General features: G+C 43.8%; 1 protein-coding gene across 1 annotated transcript in view; it reads right to left on the bottom strand.

Annotated features, from left to right (window-relative positions):
- The window catches only part of LOC309825397 (NADH dehydrogenase [ubiquinone] 1 beta subcomplex subunit 2, mitochondrial-like), a gene marked incomplete at both ends in the record, with an annotated part of 58,830 nt that extends 57,216 nt beyond the window's left edge, over nucleotides 1-1,614 (bottom strand). Inside the window, one exon of the mRNA XM_082658927.1 lies at nucleotides 1,267-1,614. Within this exon, the coding sequence (XP_082515053.1) occupies nucleotides 1,267-1,614 (348 nt within the window). The remainder of the gene's footprint in view (nucleotides 1-1,266) is intronic.
- Between the last annotated feature and the right edge of the window lie 11,784 nt (nucleotides 1,615-13,398).

Genomic DNA, 13,398 nt, shown 5'->3' with positions numbered 1-13,398 from the left:
ACAGCAATCACTAACCGAAACAATGATACAGCACTACACACCCACCAGAGTTGCTAAAATGAAAATCAGAGACAATACCAAATGCTAGCCCCAAAGCAGCGCATCTGTAACCCTTACACCCTAGTGGTGGAAATGCAAACTGGTACAGTCATTTTGGAACACCACTTGGCAGTATCTACCAAAGTTAAACATACACATACTAACTCTAAACATACACCATACTCTAAGCAATTCCACTCCTTAGTTACAGGCTCAAGATAAATGTATCCAAAACACGTGGAAAAATGTTTATTACAGCACTATTCATAAAAGAATATTGGGGATTACCCAAATATTCTTCTAAAGTAGAATGGATAAAAAAGTAAATTGTGATATATTCTTACATTGTACAGCCACAAGAACAAAAAAAAACACAACTACACACAACTATATGCATAAGCATCACAAACATAATTCTAAGAGAAAGATGCATAACTGCATTTATATAAAGTTCAAAAGTGAGCAAAAATAGTCCATGGTGTTGGTAGTGAGGACAGTAGTTAAATTTGATGGAGGAGTGAGGGGAAGCAACACAAGGAGGCTTTCGGGGTGTTGGTAACACTCTATTTCTTGATGTGAATGCTGGTTACATGGAGCTATTTACTTTGTGAGAATTCATCAAACTGTACACTTATGATCTGTGCACTTTTGTGTATACATATACTTCAATAAATTTACAAAAACAAAAAAAGCATAATGAAAGAGAATATATTCTTCAGAAAAATACTAGTGTCTTGGTATTAGAGACAGATATAACTAAAAAATTGGTTAAACAACATGAATAGAAACCAAGGATAAGAATTTAAGATATATTTTACGATGTTCACATAATCAATATAAATTTTGGGGGGTAAGTTTTGCTTCCATGTTAATTTATATAGATTATACATTTTTTTAAAGTTGTTTTTGAATAGGACAGTATGGTGGCTCCAACAATATAATACAACTAATTTGTACTCAATAAACAGTTATCAAACTTTACTTCTTTTTAATGTTTTCTCTCACTCTCAAAGTTTTCTTATTTTGAACCAAAAATTACATGATCACACACCTATCATGCTCCACCTGCTTTTTCATATACTAACATCTGGGGTTTTATTTCTATTTGCTGATGGTTGCTCAAAGTTTGCTCTTAGTTTTTTTTTTTTTTTTTTTTTCTTGACCAAAACACTTTAATTTACAACTTTAATATACAATATGACGTCTGTAATTTCTTGAAATTCTCACCTGGCTCTTGGAAAGAGTTGAGTCTACATTTTCAGTCTCATCATCAGGAAGGATACCTAATTCTTCATCTGTCCATTGGGAAGGATCTGGATATGGAAAGTGACCCAGCACGGCATCTGAGTCATGCCAGAATCGCCAGAGAATCCAGAACCACATGATTGCACTGAAGAACTCCACCTTGATCACCTGGGATCTGGTCAGCTGGGGAAACAGTCTGTACCGGGGCTCGATATGCACACCTCCCTCAGCATGACGGACTCCAGCGCCTTCTGCTACCCGCGCGCGGCAGCCCCTAAAGAAGTGGCCTCCAACGCCCGGGAAAGGCGTTTGCCGCGTCCGAGCCGACATGCCAACCCGCAACCGGACAGCAATCCCCAGGCCGCACCGCCTCCTCGCGTCACTTCCCTTGGCGCCCCGCCCAGTCTTAGTTGATTTCTAAATAGTTTTTCTATAAAAGTTTTCTCTGTCTAATAAATTTCCTGGCTAGTTGCTCCACTTTCTAACCCAGATGTTTTGGGGTGTGCCTCGTCGTTCAGCTCTCCCTCTGGTTCTTAACTTCTCAGAATTCAAGTTTCCCTACAAATCTCTTGAGGAAGTTGCATCTTCCCAGAGAAGACTGGGTTCCCCCTCTTCCACTCACACACAACACTTTCTTTCGGTGTTCAGGGCCATTAGGAGCCTTGGCCTGAAGGAATCCTATGGTGGTCCGTAGACCAGGTGCTGTTGGTGCAGCCCATTCCCTGGGCTGGGAAGACCCTCTTCCCAGCAGAGCCTGGACGATTGTAGGATGGTGTAGGGCTCTACGTGTGGCCTGGTAACCTCCTGGGTGGCCTCCTCCCACCCACACCCAGTGGTCTCCTCACCATTTCTATGTGTAGGGCTGGCTCTGCCTCTGGTCACCTCTACCTGTTCCCCCCTGACCCTGAAGGTTCTGGAGAAGCCCCACCAACTCCTTGAACTCTGCCTTGGCCAATGTGGAATGCTCTCTCCCTCCTCTGACTGTCTTTGCCATTTGAACCTTAATGCATTTACCTCTTTGGTTTCTACTTATTTTTATCTGTGGGTTTCCTGTCTTACCAAGTTCCAGATTACAGCTGTGATTTGAGATAAACCCGTTTCAACAACATAATCACAACATCAAAAAGAATAGTTATATTTAGGGCTTAATGGACACCTGACACTATACTTGATTTAAAAAATAACCCTTATGCCAACTCTTACTATGTTGATGATACTGGTCATGGATGAGGGAAGCGGCGAACAGAGAGGCTCAATTACTTGCCTGGGATGTCTTAGCAGGATGTGGCTAGAGCTAAAATATGTACTCTAGTCTGGGACTCAAGCACACACCCTGTTCTATCCACCCTGCCTCTATTTAGGCCATGGCTGTGTCTATCATTTCTTTTGTTTTTATATTATAAATTTATTTATTCTGACACTAAACCTAGCTGACTGTGGTGAATTAATTTTTTCTCCCTGCATTGGTTCCTTTTTGTTGCTCAATACACCACAGCAGCCAACTGTTTGGCATCATGTGTTCAAAATTTTTAATTCCTGGATTTACATGACACCTTTTCAGAACTCAGATAACATACAACGAACTGACCATCTCTTATAGAATTAATTAGTAAAAAGAAAAAAACCCAACAAATGTGCACGTGTACAGGTAATGCTGCATATTAGAGGCAGAGGGCGGGGCTTTTAAAAAACCCCTAGGTGGAACCTGCCTCATACCACTTAGATGGGCTCTCTGGGTGCAGGATCGGAGGTGTCCGTGTTACCGAACTCAGGTCCGGCTGCTGGCTGCTTGAAAATCAATCCCTAAGGGGCAAGTGTTGGTAGAAAGAAACATTGCTTTTAATCAGAAAGCCAGTAATCTGGGGAGAAGGTAGACTCATGTCCCCTAAAAACCAAATCCGAAGACTCTGCTCAGCCATGAAAGTTTTTAAAGCGAAAAGGGGACGTAATCTAAGTTAATCACTGAGAGAGGGATCAAACTCGTAGCCATCCCCCACTACAAGTGCAGGCTTCTCTAATCCTTGTGATCTTGCTCTAGATGCTATGCTGTTCACACAGTTTGTTTAGGGGATTACTGAAGAAGAAGCTAGGGAAGAGATCTGAGCATCTGTTAATGACTTATTCTTCATGTCTACTTCTTTGATCAAGGAAAGAACCAACAGTTTAGGCAAGGTGTTGTGTGATCAAAAGTTTTGAAAATGTGCTAGAGCAGGAGATGAGTAGAGCATGGGGATGCCTGATTTAAGGTTGGTTACAATATAGCTCTGCTAAAGAGATAAGACGAAAGGGACCTCCTGCAGAGAGCTCTTTCATGTAAAAAGCTGCTTATATCCATTGTGCAAACAGGGGTGGGAACCACCTGGGGGGGTGTCTCATGGTAAACAGAAACTTCCGTGCCTCTGGTATCATTTCTTTTTTTTTTTTTTTTAACATCTTTATTGGGGTATAATTGCTTTACAATAGTGTGTTAGTTTCTGCTTTATAACAAAGTGAATCAGTTATATATATACATATGTTCCCATATCTCTTCCCTCTTGCATCTTCCTCCCTCCCTCCCTCCCTATCCCACCCCTCCAGGGGGTCACAAAGCACCGAGCTGATATCCCTGATCTGGTATCATTTCTTGGAGTGAAATATTTCAACATAGGACAGAACTAATTGTGGTCCCACAGAGGTGCTACAGGAAACTTCTTTCTAGCGACTTTAATGTTTTGCTTTCCCTGAGTGTTTTCCTCCCATAGAGGGAGAACACTCTGCAGGGAAAAAAGTAGCTGCTAGACAGACACTTAGAAGAAGCTGAGTATCAGGCTTCCCTCCTTCATCAAACACACAGTAAGTACAGTGCAGTGTTCCAAACTCAGGGAGAAGCCCTGCAAAGAATACTGGAATTAAACTTATTTATCAATAAACTCTGCAGAAAATTCGGTGGGGTTAGAGAGACAAGCAAAGCAGCATGTAAAATATATATTTATATGTTCAGGATAGAACTTGGAGGTGAATTATGGAGGTCATAAACATGTAGCTATAAATCAGATCTGGCAAAAGGTCTAGCAGCAGAGGTGAGTGGGTGCCAGCCATCTGTGGCTCAGAGGCCATGCAAAAGAGCAAGGTCTGTGGGAGATGGGGAACCCTGCTGTCAGCATCTACTTTCCTGGTGCAGATGTGCAGAACTTTTCCTCCAAGGGCAAGATAAAGCAGCAGGTCCAAGTACAGATTCCAGCAATGGAATGACTTGCTGGCTGTGTGAGCATGGCGAGTCCCATCACCCCTCTTAGCCCCTCTTCCCTGATCTGGAACATCTGGATGCTGATGGTACCTATGCTCTGGGGTTGTGGGGAAGTTAGACAAGAAGAGAGTCAGTCTATTACAGCAGAGAGCCTGGTGTGTTACCCAGTAAAGAGGAACCATGATAGCATTACTACCCATGGACATCACAGAATGAAGTTTTTCACACTGGATGGAAGGAGCTCGCTGCTCTTCCACACCAGAGACCCCATGGTTCCTCCAAGGGGGACTCTCAGTTTAAAGCTCGAAGGTCAGTGTAAGAAAAGGACACAGGACACAGAATCTGATCTCCTTGTTTAGCATCCTGGAGCAATCAAAACTCCCCTCCACCCAATCACTTTTGCATCAGCATTCCTAAATTGCCTGCTGTTTTCTCATGATCATCGTGATTCAAATTTTAATAATCTTCTTGTTGAAAAACAAATCAAGAAATGAAAAAAAATGAGCTGGAGATATTGCATTTCTCTGGAAGGCTACCACTAATTAAGATGTTGAAAGCAATTTTAACACCGTTTCTCACCATGGTGAGGAATCTGACAGATTTACAAATTAGCATTCTGGGACTCTCATGCTGAATGCCCATGTTTTGTCAGATTCTCTGATGATCACAGACGTGCTTGGTAATTACTGCAAGTTGATACAATACCTTGCAAAAAATAAATCACACTCTCAGGTGATTCCAGGAAACTGGCCTTTTCATTTGCATTATAAACTATTGTTTTTGGCAGTTATGAGAAAAAGACGAATAGCATTTTGTAAGGCTAAATTACCAATTCTTCTTTCGATAAATTTCAGGTTCAAGAATTATTAGACACCAGTGTCTGTGCTAGGTATACAAGCCATGTTGTCTGCTTCGTAGGATCCTTCCAGGATATTTGGAACCCAAGACGTAGATGGAAAATATTTCACATAATGTGGGGTGACTCCAAATCGGTACTTTTCCAGAAAAGAAGCAGGTTAGGATAATTTCTCATCTTATTATGCACGGCAGCTGCTACTGGGCTCACTTAACCCTCATCTCCCACAGGAGAGGAATAATTCCAGGGGCTGTTCAGAAAGGTCATTTCTGCCAGGAAATTTTTGACAAATTAGCTAACATAAACCCTGGATTAGATTGCAACATTTTTTTTCTTTTCCTCCTCTTTCTTTTTCTTTTCTTCTCCTACTCAGCCTCCTCTTCCTCCTTACCCCCTTTCCTTCTTCTTAATATAAAGCTATCACGTGTTGGTAAACTACCAGTTAGGTAACAACTGAATAGGAAGAGAGACATTCAAGTTGAATTTCCATAACACCCAGGGCATTGTTAGAGGGTGAGCTTCAAAATAATTTTAGAAAGAAGAAGCAGAAATAGAGAGAAGCACCCCTTTTCCAACTATTGTCCCATGTGTAGAGCATTCTTCCTCTCGTGCCCAAGGTAAAGACTTATAGCCGTAGCACTTATAACATAATACTGACATCTAACGTACATTGAATTCTGCTATGAGTTGGAGAAATTACACCCATTATCTCGTTTAATTCCATCAATCATCGAGTAAATAGGTTTAGTCCTATATTTCAGAGGAAATAAAGAGGCTCAGAGAAGTTAAGTGACTAAGCACAGTTAAGCACTGCTAGCAATAAACCAGCTTTCATCTCAAGTCTGTGTGCTTCTGGGCCTGTGCCTTTACCCCCATTCTGTTTCACCCTAGCTTGGTTACCTGTATCCATTGGAGTCTGTAAAAGGCAAAGATTACATCTTTGCTCTGCTTCATCAATGCCTGGGCAGTGAACCTGCAGCAGCTGCTCAACATGGGTTTATTGAAAGAATAAACAAAGGAATAAGCAAATGAGTATATGAAGCAACTATTGCTTCCATCACTTACTCAACATTTCTCAAATGAATATCTACCATGAACAAGGCCAGTGTCTCTGGAAGTAGACTCCTGAGACAGAGAATCACATGCATTTGATTTACTGCGAGAGTCATCCCAGGAGAAAGAGGATGAAGGAAGAAGGATAGAATAGGACAAGGAGCTCAACAAAGATGTGGTCTCAGCTGGAGGCGACTTCAGCCTGATCCCACAGGGAGCTCTGGAGCGGAGACTGTACCGCAGAGTGCAATTAGGCAAGAAGCAGACTTTTATCAGTCAGCCATTAGCCGTGAGCTGCCCATAGGGAAGGGGCCTTAGCCGCCCAACCAGGCAGCTTCTATCAGCCAAGGGTTCTACCAGCCTTTTCTCTGGAGAAGAGGGCACCAGGAGTTGGGGATGGGTGAGTGAGTGAGGTTAAGGGGATCAGCAGGGGCCAACAGCATATTTTCAGGCAGACCTTATTAAAATCCCATGGACATTTCCCCAGGCAATCCCCATGGGCATGCATTTTCAATGCCTGCACTCCACTATCATTGCCCTTCAAGGCCCATCCTAAGACCAACCTCCCTCAAGGAGTCTCCCTGGACCACTTCACCCAGGGATCTTCCCTTTTCAGAAATCCTACAGTGCTTCCCTGAGCAAAATGTTTATATAGTTAATCATTGCCTTTAAATGCCTTTAGATTGTTATACATGCATATAATTATGTCCTTATTAAACCTCAAAATTCTTCCAAGGCATGGATTGTGGCATCAAATGGCAATCTTTAGCTTTTTTTTTTTTTTTTTTTTTTTTTTTTTGCGGTACGCGGGCCTCTCACTGTTGTGGCCTCTCCCGTTGTGGAGCACAGGCTCCGGACGCACAGGCTCAGTGGCCATGGCTCACAGGCCCAGCCGCTCTGCGGCATGTGGGATCTTCCCAGACTGGGGCACGAACCTGCGTCCCCTGCATCGGCAGGCGGACTGTCAACCACTGCGCCACCAGGGAAGCCCGGAAATCTTTATCTTGATGCACTTGGCTATGCTAGATGTTGTCAAGGATGTAATAGAAGGCATTGATCCTGTATAGTAATGAATAATGATAGATTGTACAGTAATAAATAATAATAGTGTACATTTTGTAGTGCTTTCTATTTGTCAGGCAATGTGTTAAGCACTCAACAAGTATCGTTTCATATAATCTCCACAAATTTTTGTCAAGGAGTCTATTATTAGGAATGCTAAGATAAGAGAAAACCTGGATACAGAGTGGCTTAAACAAATTAGGGATGTCTTCATCCTGTATCCGGGAAATCTAGAGATATAGTATTCCTGGCCTTGGCTTCATGGCTCTCTGTGACTCTCTTGGACTTTTCCATCTGCCTGTTACCCTATGGCCACACAGTGGCTGATGCTCCTCCCCCAGGCATCCCATTTAATTCAAGACAGGAAGGAAAAGCTGTTGCTCACTGCATCTGTCTTTTATCAGACAAACTAAAACCGTTTTCAGAAGATGCCAGGAGGACTTCCCTGGTGGTAGTGGTTAAGAATCCGCCTGCCGGTCTTCCCTGGTGACGCAGTGGTTGAGAGTCCGCCTGTCGATGCAGGGGACACAGGTTCGTGCCCCGGTCTGGGAAGATCCCGCATGCCGTGGAGCGGCTGGGCCCGTGAGCCATGGCCGCTGAGCCTGCGCGTCCGGAGCCTGTGCTCCGCAACGGGAGAGGCCACAACAGCGAGAGGCCCGCGTACCGCAAAAAAAAAAAAAAAAATAGAATCCACCTGCCAATTCAGGGGACACCGGTTTGAGCCCTGGTCCAGGAAGATCCCACATGCTGCAGAGCAACAAAGCCCACAGACCACAACTACTGAACCCATGTGCCACAACTACTGAAGCCCATGCGCCTAGAGCCCTTAGTCTGAAACGAGAAGCCAGTGCAATGAGAAGCCCGCGCACCACAGCAAAGGGTAGCCCCTTCTCGCTACAACTAGAGAAAGCCCGCACACAGCAATGAAGACCCAAAGCAGCCAAAAATTAATTAATTAATTAATTAAAGAAAAAAAAAGAAGGTCCCAGGAAACTTCTACTTCCATGTTACGGCCAAAACTGTGTAATAAGGTTATCCTTTTCAGCAAGGAATGTTGGCAAATTATGTATTTTGTTTTCTCTGATGCTTTCTCATCACAGTGGGGTGAACTGCAATAAGAGAGAACAGGAATTTGGAATGTCTGTCAGGTCAGCCCACAGACATTATCTGCTGCTTGCAAGTACTAAATTCATCTCCATTTCACAGATGAGAGAACTGATGCAATGAAGTAATTGTCCAAGGACTGGTAAGCAGTGGGTCCAGTATTCACATTCAATTCTGACTGCATAGCCTGCACTTCTGACTACTATGCTATATTATTTCTTTAGGTACTGCATCTCAGTGCCTCATTTCTATCTCCAAAATGATAACTCCAGGATAGGGATAGTTTAGAGCATTTAGAGCATTCATCATTTAACATTCATCATTAACAATGAAAACATATAAACCCTGGGTTGATATGTTTTTCCAGAGAAGACTAGCTGTGAGAAAGCTGGACTTAGGTTAATATAGGAGAAGTCCTCATGATGTGAGCACAAAGAGGATGATGATCTCCATTAAGCACACACACACGTTGCATCCTCCATGCTTAATACAGAAGAACAGTCACCCAATAATCTACATTATTTTGACCTAAGAAAGACTATAACTATGTTTTGATCTCAGAATGCCCAGTTAAGTTTTGTACATCCCCATTTTTATAGTTCAACACTTCCTGGCTGAGACAATTTATTTAATTTTGATATTTTCTGAATCTCTGTTACAAATGACACAGAATAAGGTTTCTGGGCAGAAGGTGTGGTATGAATGTGAAATTCATAAAAGGTAGGAGTCCTAGTCACCCACCTTCTAATTTGGAGATAAGAGCGACTCCCAGGACAAAAGCAGAGACAATACAGCCAAGACGGTGTTGGGAGGGTGCTGGTCCTGGGTGCACTGTGGTGTGCTAGGGTCAGCTCAGGCTGACTCACCAGAGCCCTCCACTAGCATTTCTTCCCAATTCTGTGGTCAGTGATGTCACACTGACAGCTTGAAATCATGTATAGGGTAAGTACTTATATCACACACGTTGCAAGCACTACAAAACAAAGGCTGTTTTTCCTCTGAGAGCCAGTCGTTAAAAATTGACCAGCACACCATTCACTGAACACCTCAAATAAGTAAAATCTTGTTTCCAAAAAAAAAAAAAAAAAAAAAAAAACACACAAAGAAGAGGAAGGGAAATTGAATAAAACAATATCTAGCTTGTCTAGGATTTGGGGAACACCTCAGATGTGCACTCATAACTGCGGACTCGCCCCCTATTATTAACACAAAAGCAATATCACGTTTCCATCTGTGTCCTAGGGCTCTGGGAAATGCTTTGTGAGCGACTGGCTTAGGTTCCTTTAGTCAGTATTTGTTCCTTGCTTTATACACCTGTTATTGGTAATCAGAAATCCAACGGCATGTGCTTACATTTGTGATAAGTTCCTTAATACTTGGGGGCAGCTCTAAATATTATCAAGTTCTTGGAGACAAACTTACAAACCTGTTCACCTTGCACGTTGGCGCTCAGGTCTCCCATTCATCAGTCCCCTGATGCAATGACTTTTCACAGGTAATCAATAGCTAACCTGATAAATGGGAAGGCTCCTTAAAAATCTATTGCTTGATTGCCGAGACTGAATGTTTTATTCATTGACAGCTGTGATTTGTCACTCAGTGGCTAGGAGGAAAATGTTTGCTCCAACTGTTCTTACCAACGTCGCCCAGCAGTGGTGCTTTCGGTCTGTTTCCACAGAGCAGATTGACTTTCAGTTAGGAAGCTGTAGCTATATTTAGCATGTCAGGTCACTAGCTATCTGTAAACAATCCAGATGCATTGTCCTTCCCATTGTTCATAATTAAACTCCTCATCATGGGAACTGCAGTGCAGAGTCTTTGATCTTACATTCAGATTCTAAAATCTATGAAGTATTTCTATCCATGTGGAAAACCGCTCCTAAAACGAATCCAGTTTCCTAATGACACGGGGATAGCTACCATTATTGAGGACCTACTATGTGCTAGACATTAGGTTAAGTCTTCATTTGCATGATAGATTTAAAAATCTTTATAGTAACTATGCATGACTCTCTTGATGTCCCTCTGGTTCTCTGCAGGGGGGCACAGTGACAAACGATATCAGTCAGAGTTCAATACGAGTAGTAGAACCACTAGAAGTGATGGGGAACCAGGGATTGATTACAGGAACTTGATCCTACGCCATTGTGGAAGCAGTTTAGCAGCTTAGGTGTGGCTATTTATTCTGCATCTGATGGTGTATCTGTGGTCAGCAGGGTTTCAGCAGGCAGTAGGGAAGGGAAGATGGGCATGAAGTGGAAGAGAGCAAGGATGAACAGGAACCTGCAAGGACCAGCTGGAACCCATGAGGATGACCTGGAAGCCACCTGCAATGATGGGGGTGTCCTACAGAATAGCTGGTGCCCTTATTTATGGAGCTGCATGTGGATCTGGCCCAGGTGTCCAAGAAGCTGCGTGAGGAGACTTCATAGGAGCTAGTGCTGCTGCCGGCCCAGTTGTGGCCACAGGAATGGGAGCAGCCCCAGGAGGAGAGCTGGCAGGGGCTGGGGAGCTGGCTGCATCCCCGTGCCAATGAGTGAGCCAGCAGACCTGCAACAGCATGCTGGAGCTGCAACACAGAGTGTGGTTTGGAGGTTTAATTCTAGACGGGCCTCTGTTGTCTGCAGCTGTTTTCCGGTGTGTTGGTATTCTCTCTCCCATGATGGCAGGTAACAAGCCTCCTGGCTCCCACTGTTCAAGCCTTCCTAGGAGGCTCTTCTCTCATCAGGCTCCAGAAGCAATCTGGTCAGTAGGCACAGGGGACTCCAGGCGTGCTGGATCAGGGGCACACACTTGGGAGCCCAAACAGAGTTTGCACCTGACTTCAAGCCCTCATGATGATCTCAGGTGCTTGTTAACTCTGAGCCCAGTTACTTCAAGTGAAAACTAAGTTGTACATCAGTACTCTGGTTTGTGTGAGGATTTCATAAGAAAAGGTTGGCAGGGCAGCCTGTGTGCTATTTGGAGTGCAATATGTAATACCCATCAACACATGCTTGTTCCTTCCGCTTTCCTCTGTATCTGGACTGGCCTTGGGTCCCCATCCTGATACCCTAACCTTGCTTCACTGACTGTGTTGAAAGACTTCCCCCTCTCACCAATGTCCTGATTTGGAGTACAGTGCTCCCCACCCACAGGTCAGAGCATCCACTGGGTTGATGGAAACCTTCCTGGGGAGCTGCTTTCTTGGAACTCTGAGTCTTTCCACTGCTCCCATAAGTGCCTTTATTCACTGGTCCATGAGTGAGAATATGAGGAAGGAGAGTTTTCTGAGCCCCGTGAGGACACGACTGCCCTTGAGGAGAATTATGAGGACATTGATGTGGGTTCTGTTGAAGGAGAGAGTGAGGAAGATCTCAGTGGCCCTGCTACGGACCCCTCTGTGCTGCCCCTGCTCTGGTGTCCTCACAGGTCCCCTGTAGAGGGTCAGACACCCTCCTGGCATCTGCAGCAGGCTCTGACCCTACCACCAACCCCACTCTATGATGGGATTCTATTTCGATGTCTAGACTGTCTCAGTCTTCTCCACTCTTGGAGTTTACCAGGCCAAGCCTATATGTTTCCTACATTTATAAAAGATAATTAATCAATATTTGGGAGTTTTCTGTTTATACAATATTTTCTCCAAATTTTCTTTACCCATAGATTTTACAGACTTGCAGACAGTGAGCCCACCTTGGATGTGGATGTACTCTTTCCATTGCTTACTTCTCACTTCCCGAGGGCAGTTGCTCCCATCCCAGTTAATTCTGCCAGCAACTTGTTAAATAAGTCATTCCAAATGTCACATTTTCTGTTCACTGACCTCCTGCAGCTCTCTGAGTATTCTTTCTAATGTTCTCATACTGTGGTCCATCTATTTCTATTTTTCAGTGGAAGAAAGACTTTGATATTGAGTACACAAAATGTACGAAAAAAAGTTATACACTGTCTGCTTGTCTCCAGTTTTGTAGATGAGGGAATCAATAATCAGAGAAACAATGGGTTTCTCCCACTCTCTTGCAATCACTAAGATATTCTCTCTCCTGGGTCAGTTGCCTCTGACTACCTCTCCCCAGCAGCATGCACCCATGTCTCATCATAAACTAGATGCACTAGAAACTAAGTCCAAAGCCTCCCTGTAAGCCACACCCCTTCTTACTTGCTTTGTTCACGGTAGATGTGAAGAGAAGCAGCTCTTTGAGTACCATGTGCTCTCCCTTCCTATGTGTCTGTGATGCCCCTTGTCACCCTCAATTCTGTTAGGGAATTGGGGTGAATATTTGAAGCAATAGGATGTTGTTCCAGCAGGATCCAGGTTTTATTGACACTTTTCCTGAAACTCTCAATAGACAGGTGTCCTCAAAGCACAAAGACCCAAGGAAGAGCAGTGGTGGGCTAATCACGACCTGGTTCCTAATGCCCTGTGTGGGGTCTCATCCAGGACTGGCTGGATCACGTGACCTAAGACTCTTATGGGGTTTCTTGCTCTCACTGCTCAAGCCTGCCCTCTAGTGGACCCTAATCGCAAAGAGGTGACCGATGGTTCCACAGTGCCACAGAGAGAAGTGAACTGAAGGCAAGATGGCCAGCCTTGTTCCAAGGAGAGAGACAGAAAAAACGAGGGAGGGAGAGGGGCAGAGGGGAAGGGGGAGAAGAGAGAGAGAATGAGAAGAAAGGAAGGAATAGGGAAAAGAGGACTTGACCTCCCCATTTGTTTTCTAAGTTCAAGAAGGCATTTCTTTTTTTTTTTTTTAACATCTTTATTGGGGTATAATTGCTTTACAATGGTGTGTTAGTTTCTGCTTTATAACAAAGTGAATCAGTTATACAT

The sequence above is a fragment of the Grampus griseus genome (genome assembly GCF_964374135.1).
Source record: "Grampus griseus genome assembly, chromosome: 7".
In the NCBI taxonomy this organism is placed as follows: Eukaryota; Metazoa; Chordata; class Mammalia; order Artiodactyla; family Delphinidae; genus Grampus; species Grampus griseus.
The sequence above is the reverse complement of the archived record's forward strand: the minus strand, read 5'-3'. Positions and strand labels throughout refer to the sequence as shown.